This window comes from Accipiter gentilis, chromosome 18, assembly GCF_929443795.1.
Source record: "Accipiter gentilis chromosome 18, bAccGen1.1, whole genome shotgun sequence".
In the NCBI taxonomy this organism is placed as follows: Eukaryota; Metazoa; Chordata; class Aves; order Accipitriformes; family Accipitridae; genus Astur; species Astur gentilis.
Genome location: NC_064897.1, coordinates 15,261,803 through 15,289,795, shown reverse-complemented (window position 1 = coordinate 15,289,795; position 27,993 = coordinate 15,261,803). Strand labels below are relative to the sequence as shown.

General features: G+C 46.4%; 1 protein-coding gene across 6 annotated transcripts; it reads right to left on the bottom strand.

Annotated features, from left to right (window-relative positions):
• Nucleotides 1-15: 15 nt before the first annotated feature.
• Nucleotides 16-27,969, bottom strand: LOC126048073 (aldo-keto reductase family 1 member B1-like). 6 transcript variants are annotated; one of them, XM_049822553.1, is made up of 10 exons: nucleotides 27,825-27,969; nucleotides 27,061-27,228; nucleotides 25,652-25,768; nucleotides 24,305-24,382; nucleotides 6,776-6,898; nucleotides 3,165-3,271; nucleotides 2,928-3,009; nucleotides 2,292-2,375; nucleotides 1,400-1,482; nucleotides 16-632 (listed from the first exon to the last, which is right to left on the bottom strand). In XM_049822553.1, the coding sequence occupies exons 1-10, from the start codon at nucleotides 27,888-27,890 to the stop codon at nucleotides 590-592; spliced, it is 951 nt and encodes a 316-aa protein (XP_049678510.1). In that variant the 5' UTR covers nucleotides 27,891-27,969; the 3' UTR covers nucleotides 16-589. The 6 variants fall into 6 exon arrangements, with proteins under 6 accessions (XP_049678510.1, XP_049678509.1, XP_049678507.1 ...); XM_049822552.1 differs by lacking the exon at nucleotides 24,305-24,382 and adding an exon at nucleotides 7,290-7,367; XM_049822550.1 differs by lacking the exons at nucleotides 24,305-24,382; nucleotides 25,652-25,768 and adding exons at nucleotides 7,290-7,367; nucleotides 8,693-8,809 and having other exon boundaries at nucleotides 27,825-27,968.
• Between the last annotated feature and the right edge of the window lie 24 nt (nucleotides 27,970-27,993).

Sequence of the window (27,993 nt, the reverse complement as noted above, 5' to 3'; positions counted from 1 at the left end):
CCTCGCTACACACAGTAATGAAACTGTATTTTATTATAAGCAAAACCAGCTTTTATATCACCAAGAAACCAGGACCTATACACTTTTCGAAGAGCTACCCATGTAGAAACTGCTGTACTTCAACCTGTACTTTCAATTAGAGAAAAAAGCATGGAGTGTTACAAAAAGAAACAAAACCAAACCCAAAAGTAATCAGAAAAAAGCAGACTTCATTAATTATGTAAAATCTGCCAATATCCTGGTCCTTCCAGACAATAGTCACTAGCTCCAATTCACAGTATTCCAAAATAAAAGTGACTGCTTGTTCAAACTTTCTCAATGTTTTCTGCTTACCAGTTCCAGACATGCAGTTTGGCAAAGACAATCTACTAGTCCACACAGTGTGCTCTTCAGAAGCATTTTAGCATTTCCTTCTTCCAAAAAAGAAAACAACACAAAGTCACTGAGTACATATACTGCATCTTTGTGGGGGGAAAGAAGAAAGAAAAAAGCGGGGAGGCATCTGATGCTGTGAGAAAGCTATGTAGACAACTCATAGGCAACAGCAGAAGTATATCTGAGAAGTCTGGAGAAAGGCAGGAAACCATCTTCAGTATTCTGCATTGAAAGGGTAGTCCTTGTGAGTTTTGCACCTGCAGGAGATCAAAGAGGAAAGATTATAGTATCTTTCAAACACAATACATGCAGCTGTAACCACTGCAAAGAGCTACCAACAGAGGAGCTGAACTGTATAAAAGCAGTCAGTTTGTTTGTTTTCTTTGGTGATGCACTACATTTGTAACCAGAAAGATTCTTGAGTGCTTTCTCTTACTTGGGCTCCGAGTATCTCAGGAAACACAACCTAGGTGTTTTGTAGACAACTAATTCAAGGTTTCACTGTTTACTGCCATGATGAACTTTTTAGCAGCCTTCCAAGAAAGATTTCATATCTGGCTTTAGGCTTCCAAGTTGCAAATCCTCATGTTACTTTTTGAATGTTCACCCACTTTCCCAACCACTCCTGAAGAACATACAGTCAGTTTTTATAATATACCTAAGGGTCATGGCAGAAAGACAGAATACCACATGCAAAGTTAATCAAGAATTTGAGTCCATGTCATGCCCATTTCTCTAATATGCACAAAATAAATATTATGGTAAGAGCCTCCTGTTGCAATTCCAGCTACAAGAAGTTTCTTGGAGACTGAACATGAAGCTTGCTTTATGCTCATCATGATTTGGTTCATAACATGAACATCTAAAGTTTTACTCTGAAAAGTTATTTTGAGGATGACCCTTTTGGAAATTCAGTTTGCATATCCTGAATTTCCATCAAGCCTAGTATCTCTAACTGCATATACTATATTATGACATACTGACAACTTAACAGCTTGGAAAAAATCCCAACACTGCCACTTACGTGCTCATTGCACAGGCTCTCCAGTTTCTATTAAAGCTGAGAATAGTTGCCATCTCCTCTTTAGTCAATTCAAAGTCAAACACCTAAGAAGAGAAACAGCTGGAAATCACTTCTTTGAACAAATCACAGATCGTAAGCAAAAAAAAAATTACAAAATTAATGTACAAGTCCACAGTGTAGGGGTGCTTGTTAGAATAAATAACTGCTTCATGAAGGAGGGAAAGAAAAAAAGACGGCACTCTGGACTTCTGAGACTCCACTAGCTGGAGTGGGGGAGGGAGGTGAGCAAGGAGAGGGAGGAATTAAAAAAAATAATCTCAAGTTGCAGTTACATGTACCAATTATTTTAAGAAGTTTGGAAAGCACTTGATGTTGCAGAATGCCCGAATCCTACATTCACGAAAGATGTACCTTTCAGTGCTATTCTAAAGGAACATCTTTGAGAGACTTTCATATTCCACCTAATGCAACTGTCTTCCAAAATACTGGTTTCAGTCACGGACCACTGAATCAAGAGCAGCAACATGGTTTATGGACACCAGGACCATTTTCTTAATAATGCTTGCTCTACATAAGCCTTTTGTGGCATGCTACTGCACTCAAGGAAGCTGTCAGACAACTCATCCACATGACACAGAACAGGAAGCATCACATAACGTGACTGCTGAGATGATCAGCATAGTGTTTCCAAACCTTTGTTCACTTCTGCTCTTCAACTGTAACCTTAAGTTTAGCCCTCCATAGACCGTAGATAAACAGAGAGAAAAAAGCCCAGTCCTCTTGCCTTGAGAAGGACTTCAGAAGGGTAAGAAAGGATTGCTGCTTGCTTTGCAGGGAGAAGCCATGTCAGCCCTGAATATGCCCTACACCCACGTCACTCCTAATGACTCACCTTGAAGTTCTCCACAATGCGCTGTGGTGTTACAGACTTGGGAATCACAATCACATTTCTCTGGATGTGGAACCGAATGAGAACCTGAAAGAGTCAGAGTCACAGAAGATGGCTTTTGTTCTATTGGCAAGCAGAGCCTGTTCCAACAGTTGTTTTCTGTAAGCCGTACCATTCAGCAGAATTAACCCATTTCTGCAGAGCTGCATTTCAAATCATACCCGAATTCTAAGCAACACTTTCTGAAATGCAAATAGAGTAGTGTTGGAGCCCCATATAGGCGGCCTCCTCTCTCCTTTCCCATCCAGTTTAGTGATACTAAGTTCCTTTCACTCCTACCTAGACTTTTAGTAGGCTATACAAGAATTCACTTCTCTGCAATAGGACTTGAGGCGGGAAGACTGAAACATTACAGCATCTGAAGATGGGTCAAGAAAATGTTTCTTGTTGATAGCCAAAGAGCCCTTACAAGCATGCATTGCAGACCACATGGTAAACAAACCTGTGTTGCTACTTAACACCACAGAAGAGCACCACAGGTGACAGGGAATGAAGAGCCAGCCTGTCCTTTTCATTGTCATTAGCTGTCCTTTATGCTCTGTTACAGGAAGGCGTACCTAGTTTTCAGCACCTATGTACCTGTGCTGGTGTTTTGTTGTGCTTGGCTGCAATCTCTTTGATCTTGGGGTCATCCAGAAGGGAAGGATCCTCTGGCTTAGCCCTACACAGAGGAAAAAAAGACAGTGGCAAGACACCTCCACGGAGCCAACCTAGCAGAGATCTGTATCTTGATGAATAATTAATGGTGCACTTGTAGTCTCAAGGTTTCAAGCGTAATCCATGCCAGCTCCCTTGCAAAGCACACAGCAATCTTACCATGGTCTGTCAGGAGAGCCAAGTGGACTGTATGCTGTCACAGCAATACCTTTAGATTGACAGTACTTGATCAGCTTCTCCTGGGTAAGGTATGGATGACATTCAACCTGCCAACATAACAGTAGAGATTGACAATGATTTAACAGCTTTAACGTGTTCTGGGGATTAGTTTTTAATCAAATCAAAGGCTGATTTTTGTTCTAACTTACAGTCTCTGTGGGATATTATACAGCCTTTGTCTTCTGTATGCCCCCACCCCCTTTCTACTATTTGTAGTAGTTCTCCTTGCAGTGAAAGGTCCAGGGACTGTAATGCCACTCCTTAAAACTTTGCTGATTCATATGAACTCCAACATACAGGATGACCAGCCACTAATTGCTTAAATGGGACAGTTCAGTAAAATGCACACTAAAGAACTGTAAAGTTGTAATACTAGGATAGCAGACCAGCAAGTACAAGGTTCTCTTTTTATCCCCAATTAAACACGCCATAATGTAGTGGTGTTCTTTTTTCCCCCCTCCAGCTACCATATTAACTTCAACACCAGTATTGTTTCATTCATTTTTATTTGCTTTGTGTCAATACTCACACTGAATACCTTCAGTCTGCAAATAGTGAGAATGGCTAACTGCTACAGATTTTAGACCTTCAGCTTACTGTCCACTATAGGCTTTTTACAAGGCATGCATACTTACCATGAATTTCCCTAACAACATCTACATAACAGAAAACAGACTCCTTAACAGAGAACTGTATTCTGCAAGCTAATGCACAGATACACAGTATGTAACAGGAATTATTCATGTGTCAGAAGGCAATCAATGAAAATGAATATTTGATACTTTGCACAGAGGGACTTTCAGAATAATTCCACACCAGGGAGCACTACTTTTCTTTCAGTAGGCAACGCCAAGAACCTCTTTGACTACACTGTCATTCAAACCTTCTGCAGCCTGCTGCTGCATTCTGAGTGAAGTCCCTGGAAACTTGTGCTACTGGCAGGTGGAGCAAGAGAGTGGAAAACATGGGATCAGTTTACAGCCTTGAGTGCTTTATCTGTGGTTCTAGTTGCCTGCTGTTACCAGAAGTTTGCATGGCCATTTCCCTTCTAGGGCATGTTGGAATATTAGACAACAGGACACAACTCAGTTTTGGGGACAAATTACACAGATTTATTTTGCTTCAGCAGCTCTAGAAACACAGTTACTCAGGAGTAACAGAGCAGCTGGTTATTTTCTCAACTATTCAGTAGGTAGAATCCATGCAATATAAGCAAGGCAAAGTCATCCTTACCTGTCCACTGCCACTCAAGTTGAAAAACTTCTGAGCTACATTATCTAGTCTTATGTTTGGACCAGGATGAAAAGCCTATAATGTACATTTAAACAAGTATCTTAAGCTACTACAATCCACACTGTGTGATAATAATCAAGTACAGTACTTACTGAACTAAGTACTAGTATCATTGTAATGTAATTACTACTTTGCCAAATTAATTTCTCACCACAAATGAAACCAATGTGCCTACTGACTGCATTCAAATTAAGAATGGCAATGACACCAAATACAGGTGATTACTGGATTACACGTGAAACATCTACACAGAGGAAGTGTTTGCAGGAAGCACTATCACCATTAGGTCAACTGGTAAGTGCAAACAACAGACAAGCTTTCAGGCTTGCAACCATTTCTTCAGAAGCAGTGTGTTTTGAAGGACAGGGACCAAAGACCCATTGGTCTGAGCTTAACTTGATTATAGTAATCAGAGAGCTTGAGAACATTTGCAAGTGTGAGAGATTTAAGGTCAGTGACCTCTATGCAAGAGACCACAGTAATTATCAACTACAGTGATAGTGGCAATAAGGTGTGGCAGATGTTGAAAGGTATCATAAGACTTCTAAGTACCCTAAAAATATATTGGGACTGATAATGAAAATACACAGTAGAGAGTTGTGAAGTTTGCACTTGTCAGAATGTTTCAGTTTTATGTTGAACAGACACCCAGAGAACAATCTTACTAGCTTTCCAAAAAAAGGTGTTAAAATCCCTTTTCAGTACATATGCTCAAGCTAACACAATAAATTAACCAGGTCTTGTAATCATGAATCAATAACTGAGACTGCAGTCCTTCAAATGCCATAGCAATCAAGGACAAGTCTAGATAGACTCCCACAGGGGCCTATCCTGGGACCTGTTCTCTTCCACAACTTGTGCCAGGGTATAACCTTGTCAAGTTTGCAGGTGATGCCAAATCAGGGGAGGACCAGTCAATACACTCAAGGGCAGGGCTGCCACTTCAGAGGGACCCACTCAGGCAGGAAGAACAGGCCAACAAAAGCTTTATGAAATTCAACAAGGCTGCACGCAAAGCCCTGTACCTGGGAAGGAAAAGCCCCTGGCAATCACACAGGCTGGAGCCTGACTACCTGCAAAGCAACTATGCTAGAAATGACCTGTAGGCCATAGCAGGCTGAGCTGCGCATGAGCCAGTAGTGAGCCCTGGCAGCAGGAATACAGCCAGTAAATTGAGGGAAGTGATCATCTGCCTCTGCTCAGCACTTGTCAGACCACCTTTATAATACTGTGTCCAGTTTTCCCCCTTCCCAGCCCCCTCAGTAGAAGAAAGATTGACAGACTGTCATGAATTCAGCAGAGGGCCACCAGGATGGCTGGGGGCTGGAGAACCTGCTGTATTGGGAAACATTGAGGGAGCTGGGCTTGTTCAGCTTGGAGAAGGAAAGGCTTCAGGTCTCCTAGCAGCAGTTCTAATCCATAAAAGAAGGTCATCCAAAGACAAGCCAAGCTCTTCAGTGGTGCACAGTGGGAGGACAAGAGGCAACAGACATAAGTTGAAACAAGAGAGGTTGAGACCAGATATAAGATGACTCCCTCCCTCCACCATACACCCAAGGTGGGGGGGGTCAGGCAATGGAGCACACTGCCTAGAGAAGCTGTGCAGTCTCCATCCTTGGAGGTTTTCAAGATGGATAAAGCCCTGGGTAACCTGGTCTGATCTCACAGCTATGCTGCTCTGAGCTGTGAATTACAACAGATTATCTCCCAAGGTCCCCTACCACCTTTATTTTCCTAATATTTTATTCAAGTGCTGTCTATATATCTGGACACTTCTACTCCATGGCCTACCTCACAACTCCATTTGCTGTGTCCTTCTAATCCTCATTAAGTCTGTAAACAGTCCATAAAGCATGTTCCTGTTCAGTTCCCTCAGTCATCATCAACAGGAACTGGCTTCTCCGCAGAAGAGTTGAAAAACAGTCATCCAATTCTCTGTTAGGTCCTCATATATATACACTAAGTTTTACTTCAAGTAAGTTTTTAAATATCATGTAAGTTCCTGCTCCCCCCCCCCAAAAAAAAGATTCTGGAGCTGCTCCTTGCCAGATTTCCAAGCAGTAGTGCAGAAGTCCATAAAAAACCAGCATCTTGTGCATCAAGAAGCAGTTAAAGGGTGGGATTGAGTGAAGATGCTGTGTCTACTCCATTCTCTTTCCATAATCTCATTTTGTAAGAGCTTAGTAATTCTATTAAAAACAAAAAAACCAAAAAGCAACACCACTCTAACACTTGCCTGCTGTCACTTTGCAGTTTACCTGGTTATTTGCAGGCTTGTATTTCAGTCCCGGCTTGTTCAAGATTCTTTCAATCTGTTCATGGTTAAAGTTGGAGATTCCAATGGCTTTTACCAGACCAGCATCCACCAGCTCTTCCATGGCCTAACAGAAAAAAAGCAAAAAGTCAGCATGTAGTATACATGAGAGGGCTTGAAGAACATGTTCTTCCCAACATGGCTTATTTTCTTCATGAGAAGCACAAAATAAGCATTTAGATTTTCAGAGTTCAAGTTTGAGGAAAAAAACAGAGCACTAGTATATTTGTGCCATGTCTCATTTCACCAAAGCTCAAAGACTCATTCTTTGAGACTGTGGAAATTCACAGCAAGTTAGAAGTGGAAAATAATGATACCCAACAATCCACTATTGTACCAGCGAGTCCTTCCAAGTAGTTCTACATACATAAGACAATTTAGACTCCTGAAGGTAATGAAAACATGGAAGAGACTACTAGGAACAGAAGACACTATTCTCCTGCTGTGACTAAACTTACCTCCCATGTATGTAGAATATCTGTGTTGCTGGGTATAGACATGCCTTTGTCATCTGTGGGAAACAGCTCCTCTCCTGCCTGTCAGTGACAAAGAAAATGCTTGAAACACTCTTTGGTGGGAAGTTAGGTTAACACCAGCTGAAGACCATTATAGTACAGACTCCTACTGCAGGACATACTTATTAGATAATACTAATACTCATTATCTACAGTCTTCAGTCTTTTCTTTTCCTTTCCCATGGGATTATAGCATTTTTGCCCCCAGCCCTCCCAATAAAGACAGGTACTTCTCCTGGACATAATGTCCTCTGGCTCATCAAAATACATATGGTGAAACATAACTCTCCACTTGTAGAATTATAGCCAGTTTACAAGTTTACTTTCTGTATTACAAAAATACAAAGTTCTTACATGGACATAATGAAGTGTTTTATTAAAATGTGTAATAACAGCCCACTTAGGACCTGGAACATGTTCAGTCTATATTGGACCAGATCTGCTGACAGGTCTTTCATGGGAAGACTCATTATTTAAGTTGCTGGCATAGGGAATGTTAAAACAGCCTGTGTCCCAGGTAGGGCTACATGACAGGTATCAACTTCATACAAAACCAGCTGTTTTCTACTGATACATCATTACACCACAAGACATTTTCACTTTGATAGTTCTGTCCCTATTAAACTAATTTTAAAAATACAGATGTTATGAAAAACAGTTGATCTCAGAATCAACAAGTAGAAAGAAGACTTTGAAGAGGCTCTAACAGAAAGACTAACTTTAGAAATATTCAAGCTGAGATACCAGTGCCTTTGCATGCAGTCAGTAAAAGAGTTAGGAACTAAAAAGTTTCACCTTTTGAAATTCAAGGTCTGTGGAACACTAAGGCTCCTACAGCAAATGTCAATTCAATCTGTACTGTATTAAAGGACTCAGTGATTAAAGACAGAAATGGAAGACAGAAACATTCTCTTGTTCTGTGATTCTGTAACATGCAGAGGAAAGAATTTCTGTCAGGCAGCAAAGCACAGCCCTCATTCCCACAGCGGGGGAACCACATCATTGGCGGTTGAGCATACTTTGGATTTGTAAAAAACAACACAGAGGCAATAAAAGGAGAGCAATATAACTTACACTTGCAGCAGGGCAACCCGCCCCTAGTTCAAGGTCTACCTCTTCCATGATCAGAAGGGCAGAGGATGCTGTACAAGCAGAAATCTCAGAGGTAGGGATCAAGAGCCTGGCTCACATGGCCAGAGTAAAGCTGAGCACCAGAGCAGTGCTGGTACACAGCAGACACATGATGATCTGCATCGGTTGGAGCAATTACTGGGCTGTAAAGCCATACAGATCTTCAAAACTGCCAGTCACAACAGACAAAGCCAAAGGCATTGTTGTTACTGTACCTTAAAACCAAGAGGCCAGTGGATGAGGTAGAGATCCAGGTAATCCAGTTTCAGGGCAGCAAGAGTCTTCTGGCAGGCTCCCTTCACCAGAGGCTTGTCATGAAATGTACACCACAGCTAGAGACAAAAAGCCAAGGCACACCATGACTTCCTAGGTTAAAACTCCTTGAACCCTTCTGTTTCATGTTCAGGAGGGTGCCTGTCCCCTTCAGGAGGTGATGTGAAACGAGGTCATCCTACTGATCTTCAAATGGGGCTTAGTCCACGAGCAGGACTGGCCTGTGATACTGAGGGCAATACATGCAGTGGCCACACACGACTGAACGGTATCATGGCAGACAGTAGTCTGGTTTCATTAATTAAGACTTCATTTAAAACCCACCTACTAGAAATTCAGATACTGCATAAAAGAGGACAGCATAATTTCATGCCCGGAAATATTAAAGCATCACCCATATCAGTGGTACATAACCTACATAATTCTCCATAAAGGATGAGGCAAAATAGGAAGCTTGTCTCAGGATTGGCCTCAGTGATGTTCTGAATTGTTCCATGCTGCACCACAGAGTAGGAAAGTAAAGAACTGGGGGCTTACTATGAAAAAACACGTGTCTCCCGGGATCCTATACCACCAGATCCATACCTTACTGACAACGAAGAGGTCCTCTCGTTTCACAACGCCTTCCTTGATTTTCTGCTGGATCCCATCCCCAACTTCATTTTCATTCTGGTACACATAGGCACAGTCAAAGTGGCGGTACCCAGCATCGATGGCAGCCATCACTGCAGCTGTCACTTTCCCTGGTGGGGACTGAAAAAATAACACCCCAGAAACTCTAATCAATATATATTGAACACCTTTTCCTAGAAAGATAAAATTAAGAAAGCCACCCCACCCAAAGCAATCCCCCAATTAAAATAAAGCAAAACCCACCAACAGCATCAAAAAGACCCCTAGTTCTCCCTGCAGCTTTCTTGGGTCCGTACACACCTCGGGCAGAGGCAGCTGAGCTCGCAGCCAACCTCCAGCCGTTCCTCTGCAACCCCACTCCCAGGCAGGGCTCTCGAGTGCCTTTGCTGAGGCCCCAACACCAGGACAGCTCTCCAGAGCCGGGCCACGGCCTCCTCGCTTGCCCACGCCGCTCCGCGGAGGAGAAGCCCTCCAGTCGGCGGGGCCCGGCCCAGCAGAGGGGCCTCAGCCCAGGCCCCGGCGACCCGCGCCCCCGGGCAGAGCCCTACGGCGGCGCAGGAGCTCGCCCGGGCCGCTGCCAGGGGCCGGCGGGCAGGGAGGGACCCTCGGTGCCGAGCGGCGCGGCCCTACCCAGCCCGGGACCCCGCCCGGGGCGTCGGGGCACCGGCAGCGCGGCGCCGAGGGTGGCGGTGGGGACGGGCCCCGAGCCAGGTCGAGCGCTGACGCCGGCGGCCACGGCTGCGCCCGCCCGCCCCCGGCCGCATTCCCTCTCTCCCCAGCGCGGGGCCGGGGAAAGGGCGCCCGTCCCGCAGGGGTGGCTACGGGCAGGGCCGGTTACGGGCAGGGCCAGGGCCGGCCCTGGGCTGGGCGCAGCCGCCCTCCCGCCGCCGGCGAGGGTGGGGGGGACGGGTGGGGACACACGGCCACAAGCCCCGTTACCTTCCATGTGCCCAGCCCCAGGATGGGCATCTTGGCCCCGGTGTTCAGCTGCACGTAGGTCGCCATGGCCCGGCACACCACCCAAAAGCACCACCCCGGCTGCAGCTACCGACCCAGCGCCTTTAATAGCGGCCGGGCCCGCCCCGCCCCGGCGCGGCGCGGAGGTGGGGGGATGGCGGGGCGGTGCCGGCGCTGTCTCCCGGACCGCCGCTGCGGGGCCCGGGCCCGGGCCCGGTGCGGCCCACGGCGGGGGTACGGGGCGGCAACTGAGGGCCGACGGAGGCCGCGCCTGCGAGCCCCGGCGCCGGGGTGAGCGCCACGCAGCCGGCCGGGTTGAGTCAGGCGGTGCCTAACCCGGGGCTGCGCTAACTTGACGGGAGGGACTTTCAGTAGGGCTCCCCGGCTGGTAGCACCTCGGTCCCTGGATGTCACACCTCAGCCTTCGCCGGGATGGGGGTGACAGAGGAGGGGACGTGAGACAGAGGCATCTCCCTGCGCCCTAAGAGCTGTTTGCGGGTTGCGTGCCTCAGGCCGAGGGAGGGCTGAGCCCCTTGCTGGAGCAGCACGTCCCCACGACGGGGATGGTGGCCTGGGCTGGTCCCCCTTGCCGGGGCCTTCTGACCCTGCTGTGGTGATACAGCGAGACGGCTAGAGAAACCTCAGCGTGGCTGGCTTGTGAGAGTGGGAAGAACCTGTTTCCTGCTCCAGATGGGACAAATGCGGCTTTCACTTCAAGGGAGAGTGAGCTGTGGCCTAGGAGTATGTTAGGATAAAGTCAGTTTAAAAACAGAACTTTATTTTGCATGTTGGGAGAGGTTTTTTTAAAGTGTTTTGAATGTTGCAGAAGAGAAACAGTGACTTTTTAATGAGTGACATAATGATCAAATTGTCCCTCTTTAGGGAGGTGCTGAGGGCATTTCAGAATAAAATGCATGATTGTAATCATACATGGTAGGTAGCCAGTAATCTCACATCAGAAACTGGGTTTGAAATTTTTGCAGACAAGCGTACGCTGTTCTGCTGAAGAGGTTGCAGCGCAGTGGAAAAAACCAGACTTGCCCGGGAGGCTTTGCTGCTTCTTCAGACGTGGAGAGTTTCTTCAGGTGTGAGTGTTTGCTCTGGGTGCCTCTCCCATGGCAAAGGCCCCTGCTCTCTGCGGCCTGGTATTTTTTTGCTCCATTTAACTAAGGGCAGGCAAGGTAATTGGTTTTCCTCTTTAATGTTCCTCCTGTTTTGTGTCAGCGCCATCAGCCATCCCCGGCAGGATGCAATGTGTTTTCACATGTGTTTTCACTTGGATCATGAAAACGTTATATAACTTGGTGCTTATCTCTTTTGGGTTCAGTTTTCCCTGGCGGTTTCTAGTCAGAGAGATGTCTCCATCTCATCACAAGAGGCTTCAGGGAGAAGTTCTGTATTTTGTTTTTGCTGTTTGCTCTCACGCGTGGAAGACTTTCCCCTCACAGCTGTAAGGCAGGTCGGCTTTCTGCTGTTTACCTTTCCTCAAGGCCTGGCGGGGGCCATCACATGGTGGCAAGGCCTTGGGGGAAGAAGTACAGTGTGTGTCACCAGGTGACAGCTAGCCTGGTAAATCTTGCGTGCTGTGTCCTTGATAACATGGCCAGCTGTTTCTTTACAGTGAGTGCTGGCGATGAGGAACTGTGCAGGGGAGGAGGAGGGGGTTCTTTTTTTTTTTTCCTTGATCCACATGAGAGGTTTTGCCCTGAAACAGGATGTGTAGTGTCATGAGTTTTTTGGTTTGTTTTGCTGACGTCGCATTTAGTAACTGTAATTTCACCACAAGTTGTGACTTTGGAGACCAGCAGTGTTTGGTATCTGAGAAGAACAGGGCCCAGAATAATGGAAGTGGGTATGTCCTTGTGGAGGCAGTCTCTACCGGCAGAGACCCTGTGGCCTGCTGAAAAAGCACAAAGGTTTTTTTTGTTTGTTTTTTTTTGTTTTGTTTTTTTTTTTTGAGGAGGTGACAGAATTGCAGGGTGTGGTAATCTCTATTTGTAAGGGGGAGAGCCGTGGGGGTCTGCAGCTTTAGGGCTACTGACAGATACAGGCATAGCTTAAACCAGTGTTCTGAGGTGAGGGCATGCAGGTTTCAAGCTCGAATCCCTGTGAAGGGCAGTGTGAACTTCTGCCTTGCATGGAGCCTTTAAAAGGGGAGGTTTATCTTGCTCAGTGGGGTGCTCCAGTTCACCCTCCGGGTGCCAGCAGGCAGACCTGCGGGTCTTGGCTGAAGCTGCCTGTAGAAGACCTCGGCCTCTTTTTCGCTCGGAGCTCAAATCAAGCCAGAGGCGTATCTTGGTGGATCTCCCATCTTCTCAGAGTTGATGAGGCTTTTTGTTTTCACACTAGCATTTGTCCGTTAATCCCCTCTGCTTCAAAACCACACCCCAGGCACAGCCAAGCGCTGAGGGAGCGTTCCCGCCGCCCGTGGCAGTTACTGGGTGGGAAGGGCAGGTTTAGCTCTGCGGGGGGGGGGGGGGAAGACCTGGGCAGGAGGAATCCACCAACTGCCCCAGGCCGGTCAGAACCACTTCTGGCCGGCTCTGAAACTGGTGCTGCCACCCGGGGTGATGGAAAGAGCCCGCGCCCCCCCCCCCCCGTCCCCGTCCCCTAACCAGGGGTGAAGGAGGCAGCACCTCACCCCGAAGGGGCTGGCTGCTGAGGGGCCTGTGGCCTGGGCCACCCCTGCCGGGCAGTGGCAGCCCTGGGGACAGCAGCCTGCCCACCCGGCAGCACCAAGGCATGACAGGCAGGACTGAGCGGTAAAGGGAAGCATCAGGCACCCAGCTCCCCCCTCTGAGCCACCCTCACCTCAGGGGGGGCATTGGGACGGACTGGGTGTAGTCTGTGGTGAAAATGGGGGAAGCAGAGAGGGGGACAGAGGGCATTGGTGTTTGGCTTAGAGGCTGGGGAAGGTGGAGAAAGGTGTTTACTGTTTTTTTTTTTTTCTGTATTCTTTTTTTGCCCCCTCAGTACCTGAATCTGTGAAATGAAGTCTGTCTTAACTGGCGATAAATCAGCTTAGATTGCCCTGAGATGAGACTGTTTTGCCTGGGACGGTAGCTTTTGGAGAATGCGTGTGACACCCAGCCCTGTCACGGCCTGGAACTGGAGTAATGAGAAGAACTCTGGTAGAAGCCATGATCCTGGTCCTGGGAATATGTGGTGGTGGAAGTGGCGCAGCCAGTGTGTGTCCAGGGGTGAGTGCAGACAGTGTACGAGCAGCTGCAGAAAGGAGAGACCTGGGGAGACCATTGCTGGGTGGGAAGGTGATTAGGAAGAGATAGACAGGTGCTTCATCCAAGCCCATGCCCCAGTGGCCTGATGTGGTGCTGTCTCCACATGTAGGTTCCAAATGCACAGGTCGGGGAGCTGCAGAGGTGCTGGCTGTGAAACATGGGGAGAAAGGCATGCTGCTATGATGCGGCTGTGTGCTGGGGCTTGCCATGTGCTGCAGATGGGGCTTCAGAGAGACCAGGACTGCTTAGCAGAACGGGGGAGTCAGGCTGATGATTTTTGTTGGAGTAACGTGCATTAACAAGTGCTCGGGGTGAAGGAGAGGCCCTTGGTCAGAAGTGAGCAATAGCGCTGAATTGGCTGGTGCAGTGTGCTAGGTAGGCCAAGCTGCAGTTGCAGGAGCAGCAAGTTATCTTAAAGTGATTACCCCAGAGGGGGACCCTGGCACCTCTGAGGGGAAGCAGAGAACTGATGGCAAAGTAAAAACAAAGCCTTGTCAGGCAGCCTGAGTTGCAAGGTTAAGTAGATCTGTGGAGATGGGAGTGCTGCTCCCCAGAGTGTGAGTACTCTCTTGACAGACCTTTGTTCAGAAAAACTACAGAAATGCTGAACACTTGCAGCAACTGGTGTCCCTGCAGTGGCTGTGGTGCTGCTGGGAAACCAGAGCAAATGGGATACAGCTTTTGTCTTGGAAGATTAGAGTTCTGGGGTGTTTGAGCTCTATGCTACTTGCAAGCACTGCCTTGCACAAGAGAGGAAGGTTTTAGGATCTGCTAGTGAAGGGCTGTGTGGAGCAATGGCCCGATCCTGCTGAACCCACAGATGAGACACACCCACAGAGGGACTGGGAAGAAGCAGGTAATCGACTGCTGTTGCTTGGACTGCTGGATTGTGTTTACAGGCAAGGAAGAAGGGACCCTGAAAAAGTGGAGATCACTGATGCCGTGGCCTGAAAGCTCCAAGGTCTGAGCACAGTAACTACTGCCCTTCTGGTATCACCTGATAAGCTGGTGGGCTGTCAAGGAGTGACTTAAATGTATTGTACTGGAGGGAGCATGCCAGAGACAGGCAGGAGATTAGCGGCATGGCCAAGGATACTGCTGGGAGTCCAGTAGTATGATTGACCTTGGAAAAAGTTTTAGAAGGGGTTGGAAAGTATATGTTAAGATTGTTGCAGTTGTTGTTGATCCTGATAATTTTATCTGCTAGGGGAGGGGTGGGTTTGTGATGCGTGTTACGTTCACATTGGTGAGTTAACTACACTAGTCTGGTCTGCCGGGGCAAGGGATGGAGTTTATAATGAATATACATTAAGATTGTGATGATGTTAAAGGTACAGTTTATGTAAGTGTGAAACAATTCTTAATGTATTTTTCAATAAGGTGAAGGGTGGAATGTAAAGGACACAAATTGCAGGGGATGGCAGGGGATGGCAGTGGTGACCTGTGTGGAGACCATGAACTGCTCAGTGCCAGCCAGAACCAGTTACCTCCAACACCAATGTAAACACTATATCATGCCAAAATTTAAACCCACAGTGCCCTGGCTCAGACACACTGTTGGAAATACAGGTGCACAATTTGAAAGAGATCCATGCTGAAAGGGCTTACTTCTGAGGGGACTGCAGCTGGTGGATGAGCCATGCTGGAGCAAGGAAACCCCTGAAGGCACTGTGGCCACTGGGTGACCCATGCTGGAGAAGGTATACCACTGAAAAGACAGCGGTCTAAACCTTTGGCTCTCCCTGCACCCACAGCAAACATTGTACCTTTACTGTTCAATAAAAATGGGTATTTGGTCTCAGCAGAGCTGTTTCACCTCAGCCTGGGGATTGCTGAGGGTTTTATGGGTTGCTTCCTTCAGGAAGCTGCAAAACAAATGTTCTTGGATTACGTGTTCATGAATTGAAAATGGAAATTTTGGGAAGAAGGTCCTAAGATGCCTCTTTTCTTGAACAGAGCTGTTACTATTTTCCCATGAAACCCAGTGTGCAACTTTATGATTATGTGTTTGGTCACCTGCCCAGTAGGGGGAAACAGAAAGGTGACACAGCCACAAAAGCAAATACTTCCTCATCTCACTTGGTGGTGTTGTTAAAGGAGCCTTGATTGTTTTGATGGCTTGAATTTGGGCATCAGGTGGAAAGGAGGTTTGGGGATCAGTTCCTCGAGACCTACTCTGCATGTCCCCTGTGCCAGATATGCTCCAGAGTGCGTGTCCGTGCGTGTAGGGGTGTGTTGGGGAACTCAGGTGTCCAGCTCTGCTATCACTGGGACTTGTGTCTCTGCACCATGCCTTCTGGGGCTGGGATATGCCAGAGGTGGAGAGGCCAAAGGGGTTGGTGGGCTCAGACCCAGCTGCTCCCCCATGGGGGTGAGCAAGCCCCGGATACTGCAGTGCTGTGGGAGGGCTCGGGACCCCCAGCTGCAGGCCTGGGGCTGAGGGGCCAGGGCAGTGGTGGGAGAGGATGGCTGGGCTGAAGGGGGCTGCTGGAGGAGGTGGTTGGAACCAGATGGGCCATTGTACCTGAGCACCTGTCCTGGGCTGGGTGCCCTGGGCTCAGAGCATTTGGTGCCGCCAGGGAATTAACCGTCGAGGCAGGGCCGGCGGGGAGGCCGGCAGTTTGGGTGCAGCGCCGTGGGGCTGAGCCTCCCCTGCGAGGAGGCAGACACCAAAGTCGTGTGGCGTCTGAAATGTCCCCCCAGCACTGCTGGGGGCTGGTGGCCAGCGAGGAGGGGGCAAGGCGGGTCACCTCTGAGGGCTGGCTGCCCTCTGGTGCCCACAGGGGAAAGTGCCGAGTGGCTTTGCTGTCCCAGGGAGGATTCGTGTCCCCAAGGTGCAGGTGACTGCAGGTGACCCGTGCATACTTCACCTTTGTTCACAGGGGAGAGGGTGCATGAAGTCTACAGAACCTAAAAAGAGCAAGTCAGGTCTGTACCAAGGGCAGCTCCCACCATGGGTGTAATGGATCATGCTGAAGGCTGCTGTCTTGTTCAGCCCAAATCTCACTTGGCAGTGATGGGAGCTTAGAAGTTGGCCATAAGGTGGGTACCTAAAGTTAGAGGAGATGATTCCCCAGTAGAGACCCTTCAGCAGCTGCCTGTGACTTAGGAGAAAAGGCCAAGGACAGCTGTGCAGAGTGCATCTGAAATACAAAGGATATCTTAAATACAGAACAGCAAGTAAATTCTCATTTCTTTTGTTTGGCTGCAGTAGGTTAACATCTATTAGTTCTGTACAGAAGCACCAAAAATACTTGTACTGCATTCCTCTGCCACATTTTGTTACTGTCCCGGGGGTTGTATATTACCATCTTTTGGAAGTTTTAGTCTGAGAAAAATTTAACAGTTTTATCTGCAAAAAGCAGCATATCAAACTCAAAAATAACAGAGCTAGTAAAGAACAAACTCAGTTCCTAAAGTCAAATAGTACTGGGGGTCCAGCATCCTGTCTCACTTCTAACTATAATGTCTACACAGGAGCATAAACACACTTTCAATGCAAAAGATCTTTTTGGTCAGGCAGGAATCTTTTATTTCATTGTTGCATTTAAAGATCAGTTTTCTCAAATATAGGCACTTGAATGAAATGGCAGGTGCAAGTTCTGAGTTTTTTGTTTGGGGTTTGGTTTTTTTTTTTGCTTGTTAACAATTTTCCATATAAGGAGAGAATTTTACAACTAGCAATAATTTGAAGCACATGTTGAAATTGTGTTGTATCCAAAATCCACCATGCTGTTGTATTCTGACACATAGGAGAAAGCCTGTATAAAAATACTGCTGAGCATGCACCTGTATGTTTTCTGCATATGGCTTTTTTTTTCTTTTTTTAAGAAAGGGATAAATATTAAAAAAAAACCAAAACCACACAACCCCTTTCTCAGTTAGTTCTGGCATGGTGAAACTCCTGGTTGTCTCATTCATCCTAAGGAAGATAGTCTTTAGTTCACATTTCTCAGAGATTTTTCTCCAGTGCTCAGAACTGCTGGATAGCCTCCTTAGCCTGTTGTGTTGATGTAAGATAAAGTATAAATGTGAATGTGTAGTTCAAAGTCTCTCTCTGTTTTCTCCTTAATTCCGCATTTTGGCAGAGAATTATGAAAGCTCACATTTTATTCTTTAGAATAATTTTACTGTATCCTTCTTTCAAAAAAGAAACAACAACAACAAAATAATCACTGAATACATATCCTGTGACTTCATTGGCTGCAGGCAGAAAGATGCAGTAGGAAAGCTAGATAAATTGGTAAGAAGAATACCAGACCAAGCTCTGGAGGAGGGCAGATATGACCATCTTCAGTATTCTGCATTGGAAGGGTCCTCCTTGTGAGTTTTGCACCTGAAGGGAATAAGACTTAATTTCAACCATACTTTTTTTTTATATTAGATAAATTCTAGGGACTTGTATACATATATTTTAGAATATCTTATGTCATCTCAAATTATCAGTGTACCAAGACAAACATTTGCACATTGTGTTTTTTTCCTGTTGGAATGAGTGAGAACAAGTACTAACACCACCTAAAGTTGTAATGTATCTGAGGTTCATTGTCCCGTCTCTCCCAGAACCATAACACTGAAGCCAAAAATGCAAGTCTTCCTCACACTTCATTTGAAAACAAAAGGTTCTTTCTTTTTAATTACATAAAAAGACTTAAGTTCTTTTTGCATTTGTCACAGTGTAAGGGAGCACCAGGTAATGTGACACTGCTAAGCTGAATTCACCAAGTGGACTAATGGAGGAACAGCCTGTCAGGGAGAGCATTACAGAGGCACAGGAGTCTTGGTACATGTGAGTTATAGATGTGAAAGTGATAGAAGAACAATACCTGGAAGTACTCACAAGGCATAACATTCTGTCCCTCATCTACTATACCAGCGAGTCAGTGTGGTCTCACCTGGGGGAAACGCAACACTGACCTGTCTTAGTGTCAGGCTCTGGGCAGTGGCTCAGCACTAACACCTACTATTACACCTTGTCTCCACATCATTTCGGATACCTGTGGAGTGATGTTTCTCCATAGTCTGTTTTATTGTGGGTTTTTAAAGCTAGATGCCAGCACAGGCTGGCAGCCAGATCGGTCTACATAAACTATTACCATATAGTTTCCAGGTGTATATACCAAGACTCCTTACCCAATTCTTATTTGCACTGGCTGGTCAGCCATGGTTCATTATATGCAGTTATTCTACTCCTGATCAAGGCAAGATCTTGATGCTCCGGTGCCATTCAACCTCTCAGCCTTTCTGTCACCTGTCAAACATCTTTCATACGTGCACTCATACTTACAAACTAATAATGTACAATGCAAGTAGCTCAAGCTTATAGAAGCATATTCACTTGTTGCACACTAAATTGTAATAGAAGTTAGTATGGCACAAACAGTGAGTCAGTCAGCATTGGGTCCTAATGCTATTAACCTTTAGAAAAGCAGGTTTCTGTTAATTGTCTAGTTCTCAAGGAAGTTACCCAAACCACCCTCTTGCTCAAGATACAACTCAAATTTCATATGCTTTTCTCAGACCCTACAGCTTGATCTGGTGTGGATGTTATAGACCAGAATGCAGTAGTTGTACTGCAGATGGCCTATGTCCACCAGCCCAAGGCACATTGCACTTAACAGTCCCCTGAAGTACCATGCTGTTGCAACACCTCCTAGCAATCCTAGCACTGCCCAGCAAGGCTCACCTGCATCCTCCACCATGAAGGACAGGCTTTGTCAGGGGAAAGCTTTACTCATACATACAGTTACAGTTAAGAGAGACCTATCCCAGTGACCATTCCACTGAGTCAGCACAGCATAGCCTGGAAGGAACATAACACTTCCTCCAGTGTCAGGCTCTGGGGCAGCAGCTCAGTATTAACAGTTCCACCTCGCACCCTCTGCTTCTATGCAGTACCGGGCACCTGCTTAATGCAGTCTCCCCTCTCCTCCCAGTATCTATTACTCTGGGCTTTTAACAGCCAGATGTCAGCACAGGTTACCAACCACATCAGTCCACAGTGATACCACTGTACAGCTATCCAGCAGTTTCAGGTGTTGGTCTCCTGTTGCTTGTTGATCCAGTCTGTACTAAGGCCTGTCATACTTGACTGTTCTTGTCAGCATTGCTCTGTCAACCAAAGCTTACTGCACCAAGTAATTCAACTTTTGATCAAGACAAGATCTTGATGCTCCTGTGACATCATTTAAAATTGAATATGGATGATGGTTTCCATTGACACTGTTGATGCCAGTGGCTTGGTTTATCAATTTTTCACATTAGAACAGAACTTCAAAACCAGCAGTAATCTAAACATTTTTTATTTGGATAAGAATAAAATTGAACACTAATTTCTATCCAGTTTCAGCCTGTAAAAGAGTTCAACTGAAATAAGGCCCAGTATGAGTTGGTATAAATGTGCAGGTCTGGACACTTCTCCCATTTATTCTTATTTCCCAGAAAGCTTTGGGCTGTGCTCTAGAAGTTAATTGTTGTCTTTTATCTTCAGGCAGTGATTATGTAGTTCATTCTTTCAGGATTTTTCTTCTGTGCTCACATATCCTTACCCTGCAGCCTTAAGTAGTGTTGATGCAAGACAGAAGATAAAAAAAATAAATCAGTTGCTAGTTCATTCTTTGTGTTTTCTGCTTTGCTATTTCAGCCACGCAGAGGCACTCATCTAGTGAGTAGAGAATTATTATAGCCCATATTTTGTTCTTCACAACAATTTTACTATTTCCTTCCACCAAAGAAGAAAAACCCAAAGTCACTGAATACATATACTATGCCTTTGCTGGCAGGAGACATGCAAGCTATATAGCGGACAACTCCAGGCAATGGTAGATGCTCAATAGACCCCAGAGGCCTGCAGGAAGGCAAGATAAAACTGTCTTCAGTATTCTGCATTGAAAGGGTACTCCTTGTGATTTTTGCACCTGGAGGAAATCAAATATGAAAGATTACTTTCAAGGCTGAAATAAATGCTATGTAGAACTACACTGGGTGTATAAAGGAGTCTTCAAGGGAGGCTTTGAACTGTGTAACTGCAGAATGAATTTAAGAGACCTATTAGTATAGAAATGGCATACATGACCAACAAGTTCAACTCTTTTCATGTTATTCAGGCACTGAACAGTGGTCAGACCAGGTTACTTTGTAGATAAAGAGTTCATGCTGCTGACAGAGAAAACAGCAGTTTCTGTGGCCTTTCAGCCAAGACTTGCTTGTCTTGCTAGAGGCTTCCAAGGTGCACATCTGCAAGCAGTCATTCTTCATCCTGCACTTCAGATCGTCATTCCCTCCCCCAACGACCTATGTAAGAGCTGACATCACTTTATAACTCACAGAAAAAAAAAATACCATAAATTTAAAACTGCCTAATGCTCATTTCTCCAATATGGACATAGCCAAAGTTATCAACTAGAACCCTCCTTTGGAATTCCAGGCACACAGTTTCCTGGATAAAGGATTCACAGTGAACACATAGCATGACTTATACTCATCCTTTAGTCAATCAAGTGAAAATATAACTCCACTAAGATGTTAAACAACAGCTACTTCCTCCGCAAATGATTTCAGATTTCAAAATATACCCAATTTAAACAGCTGTGCCAGTACCTGTGAGATCAGAATAAAGATTATTGAAAATGTAAGACTTTGAAGGAAACAAGCTGTCACTTACGTGATCATTTCACAGATCCTCCAGTTTCTGTTTAAGCTGAGAAGGGTTGCCATTTCCTCTTTAGTCAATTCAAAGTCAAACACCTAAAAGAGAAACAGCTGGAAATCACCTCTTTGAACAAATCAAATCAGAAGCAAGATTCACAAGATTAATAAACAAGTTCACATCAGAAAGGCTGCAGGCTAGAAATGATGGCTTCATGAGACAGGGAAAGGAAAAAGAAGTATCTTTGGATTTTCAAGACTCTACTGGCAGAGAGAAGAAACAAACAAAAGAGATTGCCAGTTGTAGTTACATCTGCCAGCTGTTCCAAGATGTTTGGTGAGCACCTTAGTGTTTCAAAATGCCTCTATTTGTGGAAGATGCATTTTCTCCAATTCCAAAGAAACATCTGGAAGACTTTCATATTTCAATAAATCCAACTATGTTACTTCTGAAATCTTCATGTCCCATACCAGGAAAAAACCCTGACTTAACAGTCAGAGGAGCGATGTGGTTTATTGACACCAGGACTCTTCCCCTCACATTGCTTACTCCATATTTTGAGGAACGTTACTTCACTTGGGCTCCAGGCAAGCCCTGCCCACCACTTCATCCACAAGGAGACACTGTATAAGGTGCCCGATACAGTTATCAACATATTGTTTCCAAGAGCTCTGTCTATCTTTTCTCCGGCTGTAGTTTTCATTGTAGCCCTAATTTCCAGACAGAGAGAAAAATGCCATCTTCTTGCCTGACAAGGACTTGGGAAGGGTGAGAAAGGATCACTGCTTGCTCTGCAGGGAGAAGCTATGCCGTCCTTGAAGGGCAGCACCCAGCTCACTCGTAATCATTCACCTTGGAGTTCTCCACAATGCGCTGTGGAGTGACAGACTTGGGAATCGCAATCACATTTCTCTGGATCTGGAAGCGAAGGAGAACCTGCAGGAACAGATAACTGAGTCAGAGAAAGGATGGCTCCTGCTCTGGAGGAAGCAGAGCCTGTTCCAACAGCTGTTTTCCCTAAGCTATACCCACTTCTGCAGAGCTGCATTTCAAATCCTTCCTGTTGCTGTGACCTAGGTAGCACTTCCAGGGCAAAGATGGAAGAGCCCACATGGAAGGCCTCCTTTCCCATCCAGTTTGGGACAGTTAACTCCTTTTCTTCCCACCTGGGCTTTTAGCAGTGCATGCAAGGCTTCCATTCTCTGCAAGACTTTAGAGGGGAAGCGACATCTGTGAAGATGGGTCAAGAATCCTTTTCTGTCTGAGGGCCAAAGAAATAGTAGCAGCATATATTGTAGGCCACAGTGTAGGCAACCCACATTGCTTGTTAATGCCACAAAAGGGCACCACAGTTCACAGGGAACACTGATAAAGGTTGTACCCTCTCTTCAGACATAGTTTCCTTAATGGTTGTGTTACTGGAAGGAGTACCCACTGTTTGGCACCCACCCACCTGCGCTGGGGTTTTGTTGTGCTTGGCTGCAATCTCTTTGATCTTGGGGTCATCCAGAAGACAAGGCTCCTCTGGCTTAGCCCTACACAGATGAAAAAGGAGGAAGAAACAGCAAAGAATCACTCCAGAAAGATTCTACCTAGCATGAGTAATTTTTAAAAATAATAATATATATATATATATACACACACCTGCACAATTACTCATTCAGTTAGTCTGAATGTTTCAAACTTAAACCACACTAACCCACTTGGAAATTACCTGTCAGGGCGTCCAAGGGGACAGTATGCTGTCACAGTGATCCCTTTGGATTGGCAATAGTTGATAAGCTTCTCCTGGGTGAGGTATGGATGACACTCAATCTGCCAACACAGGAGCAGAGACAGACAGTTCTAGAACTACTGTAGTGTTCACATGCTCCAGAGATTTTTTTTTTTCCCTGAATCCTGATTTCCTACTAACAGGCTGCCTTCATCCTACCCTACATGTGGTCTGTGTGACAATACAAAACTATAATTCTATAGGGCACAAGTCCTTATGTGCTTTTTGGATTTTGTTCTGAGAGGCTTTATAAGAGTCAATGATTACAGTCAGAATGATAGCTTGTGTCTGGATTATTTATCCCTCCAGAGAGAATGCTTCATAGAAAAGCACTCCAGAATATGCAAAAAGTGGTTCAACAAGGGGAGACAAAAAGGAAATATTCTGGTCTTTTTTGTACCAAGAAGTATCCACAGAGTGGGATTTAGAGTACATGCTGTGCCTACTTTGTTCTCCCTTTTTCTGTCTCCTCATTCAACTGTAATCAGATCTTCATAATCCCTGAAAACTATTCACCTGCAGTCACTTAGCAGTTTACCTGGTTATTTGCAGGCTTGTGCTTCAGTCCCGGCTTGTTCAAGATTCTTTCGGTCTGCTCACGGTTAAAGTTGGAGATTCCAATGGCTTTTACCAGACCAGCATCCACTAGCTCTTCCATGGCCTAACACAAAGTGGAGCACAGTCAGCATCCAGCGTACAAGATGTGACCTGAATACATTCTTCCTGATGTGGCTTGTTTCCCTTCATGGGAAGCACAAAACAACTGTTTGGACTTGCTGGGTTTTTGATTCTCAAGGGGAAAAGTGGGTACTGGTAGTATCTATGCCATATCTTCTGCCCAAAGTAATTTCTGAGACTGTGAAATTCACTGAGTTACACAAGGAAAAGAAGACTCTAACTCTACTGTTGTCACAGCACTGGAGGGCTGTGTCCTAGGAGGATGGCAGGATCATAACCCAAGTGTCTGTTTCTGCAAAATCTGTTTGAGCAGTTCAAGAACTGCATGAGAACTGTGGTAAAGAAAAATCATATAGTTACACTCAAGTAAATAACTTTTTCTAGCCTCAGTCTGGTCTGCAGCTCCACTGAAAGTGACTGTGCAGCTCAGTAACTTGAGATACTAATCCATAGTGAATAGGAATAATAGCGTGTCTAAGCATGCACATTTTCAAAAGCTACCACATACTTTTGTGAATTCTTTCCAACTAATTCTGCATATATGCATGAGCCATTCTGTGACTGCTGAAGCTAACACCACTGCTGAGGACAGAAGACATGACCCTTCCACTGTGGCTGAACTTACCTCCCACGTATGCAGAATATCTGTGTTGCTGGGTATAGACATGCCTTTGCCATCTGTGGGAAACAGCTCCTCTCCTGCCTGTCAGTGGGAGAGAAAATGCTTGAAAATCTGTTGAGAAGTTTGCTTAACACCATGAGAGCTCACAACCACAATAGCTTAAACTTCTAGTGCAGGCAAGAACACTAATTTTTGTCTACATTCAGTTATTCCTTCCTGAGGAGTGGGAGCAATTTCAGGCATTTTTGCCAGTGACCATTCCCATAAAGACAGGTTTTTTCTGCTGGACCCCTCAAAGTGATGACTCACTCAGACACCTACAGGGACACAAACCACTCAGAACTATAGCCTCCAGTCTCATACACGTTCACTTCATGTTTTGTTCTTTTGTGTCTGCTTCAGAAAAACTGGTTTTGTTCTTTTTCCAGGAGGGTATAAAGGAACCTTGTTAGGTACTAGGAGCACACAGCTTTGGTCTACACAACATCAGATCTGCTCAAAAGAGGTATTATGTGCAGTGACAGTTCTTCCATGACAAAGCTCAGTGTAAAGCTGCTAATTCTAGGAAATTAGAATAGCCTTTGCGTACAAGTTATGAAAAGACACCAAGACTGAACTGCATTTAACAGCTCTTTGCTCCTGCAACCATGAGACGGTTTCATTTTCATGGCTTTGTTAACATAAAGCTAAAATAGAGTATGAAATAAAGATGAGCATCTCAAAAGCAACAGGTAGGATGGAAACTGATCAGACTGTAGCAGGACACAAAGGCTAAGACTAGAAATAGTCAAACTGAGGCATCAACTCCTTCACTAATCTGTGAAAGAGTTTAGGGCCCCAAGAAGTTTCACCTTTTGAATTCCTGTCTCAGTGGAACAATACTAAGGCTCCTGCAAGCTTAATCTGTACTGTATTAAGGACCTGATGATTAAAGAGAGAAATGGAAAACGGAAATATCTTCTCTTGCTCTGTGATTTTGTAACACACAGAGGAAGATTTCTGACAGGCAGCAATTCAGCCCTTCTTCCCGCAAGGGGTAATTTTCAGATGAGCATACACCGATTGTAAGAGAGTGCAGTCTATCTTATGCTTGCAGCTGGGAGACCTGCCCCTAGTATTCAGACCATCATTCCCAGAATCAAAGGGGTATGCAAGCAACAGTCTCGGAGGCAGAGATCAAGAGCCTGGCTCACATAGCCAGAGTAAAGCTGAGCACCAGAGCACTGCTGGTACACACAACAGACACGTGATTATCTCTCAGACAGAGCCATTGTTGGGCTGTAAAGCTATATAGCTCCCCAAAAGCTGTAGTCACAAGAAACAAAGCCAAGGGCATTGCTGCCACTGTACCTTCAAACCAAAAGGCCAGTGCACAAGGTAGAGATCCAGGTAATCCAGTTTCAGGTCAGCAAGAGTCTTCTGGCAGGCTCCCTTCACCAGAGGTTTGTCATGAAACGTGCACCATAGCTACAGAAAAAAACAGAAGGCACGCCATGACCTCCTGGGTTAAAAGCTCTTGGGTGCTCTCCTACACAGGACAAAAACGCTCCATCTTCTTCGGAAGATGATGTGGAATGAGGCCATCCTAGTGCTCTTCAGATGGGGCTTGCTCTGTGACAGGACTGGCCTGTGACACTGAAGGCAGCATGTGCAGTGGCAGTCCAGGTATTTGAGCAGGATCATAACAAAATCCTCTGGTTCCTTTAGTTAAGACATAATTTGTGCTACCCTCTTCTACACAAAGTCTGCCTTTGCAATAGGGGGTTTTTAAATGAAGACATATATCTGTCATTCCTGACATGCATAAAACTCTTGCATTGAATGTAGTAGGCAAAGCCAAGAAAATTCAAAAAATCCACAAAGAAACGATTGGCACCAACATTTGCCAAGGCAAGAAGCAACTTCAGAATCCAGCTAAATAGCCTGTTTTTCTTAACAAGCAAGAGAAAGAGAACCCACCAATCACACCTTCCTTGGGACATGTGCTGAGCAGATTACTGTCCCACAGTGTCCCTCACACTGTCCCAAGGTGCCCAGAACCTCATCTTCCTCACACGGCAGAGACACCCCTTCGGCAGGACTGCAAGCCCGGCTGCTGGAACAAGCACCGGCCAGTGCCAGGCTCGTCTACTCTGCTGCGCTTTAGCAGTCAGTGCGGTGCCATTACCAAACTCGTTCTGCCTCTGTATCAGTCCTTTACAGCAAGCAATCTCAGACCTCTGCGTCTCTGGTTTCTACCTTGCTTGGTGCTACGTGGTCCACTCTACCTTTTTCTGTTTCCCTTCTTCTGCCTCAATGGGTCTGCAGATGGCCTCTCCTCATCCATCCCCCAGCACTTCTGGGTCTCCTCACCAGAGTGCCAGACCACAGCAAGGCTGTGGTACTCAAGCTTTCTGTAGATTTTGGGGAAGAAATCGGAGTCTTGACTTCCTTCAGTGTTATTGGATTGACTAGGGAAGAAAAGAAAGCTGCCACCAGACAGTTAGAATACGGCTGATTCTTCTCCCTGCACAAAGCTTACGGAAGTCACTCTTCCTTTCCAATGGTTACAACAAGAAAAATTACTATTAGTGGACAGGAAAGAATCAAACTCTTATCACTGTGCTGATGAAATGAAACAAGAAAGTTGTATCAGGAGTGATCTCATTTACATTACGAGCTTCTCCAATGCTACACCATAAAACTACTTCAGTTTCCTACTGTAACAATGTCACGGGTGAAGCTGGTCTGTCTATGATCCAAGACCACCTGATTTTTACCTTACTGACAACGAAGAGGTCCTCTCGTTTCACAACGCCTTCCTTGATTTTCTGCTGGATCCCATCCCCAACTTCCTTCTCATTCTGGTACACATAGGCACAGTCAAAGTGGCGGTACCCAGCATCAATAGCTGCCATCACTGCAGCTGCCACCTTACCTGGGGGGGACTGAAGGGAAAAAGGGTATGATACATCTTGATTTGGGATTCTCACATGCCGCTCCTTAGGTAGCCAGAAGGCAGATAAACACACAAAGGGGCTTTAAGAGGAGCTTTTCCAAAAAGCTTTCTTGGGTCCGTACACACCTCGGGCAGAGGCAGCTGAGCTCGCAGCCAACCTCCAGCCGTTCCTCTGCAACCCCACTCCCAGGCAGGGCTCTCGAGTGCCTTTGCTGAGGCCCCAACACCAGGACAGCTCTCCAGAGCCGGGCCACGGCCTCCTCGCTTGCCCACGCCGCTCCGCGGAGGAGAAGCCCTCCAGCCGGCGGGGCCCGGCCCAGCAGAGGGGCCTCAGCCCAGGCCCCGGCGACCCGCGCCCCCGGGCAGAGCCCCACGGCGGCGCAGGAGCTCGCCCGGGCCGCTGCCAGGGGCCGGCGGGCAGGGAGGGACCCTCGGTGCCGAGCGGCGCGGCCCTACCCAGCCCGGGACCCCGCCCGGGGCGTCGGGGCGTCGGGGCACCGGCAGCGCGGTGCCCGCTCTGGGAGCGAGGGGCCACGGTATGGCGGCGGCCCCGGGCCCCGCCGCAGGAGGGCTCGCCGCCGTTACCTTCCACGTGCCCAGCCCCAGGAGGGGCATCTTGGCCGCGGCGCCCAGCCGCGCGTAGGTCGCCATGGCCCCACTCGGGAACGCGCCGCCCGCCGAGCGCTGTAACAGCTGCCGGTACGGTCCTTCCCGAAAGTGAACGGCGGCTGGTACCGCTCGGCCTTCCCCTCGG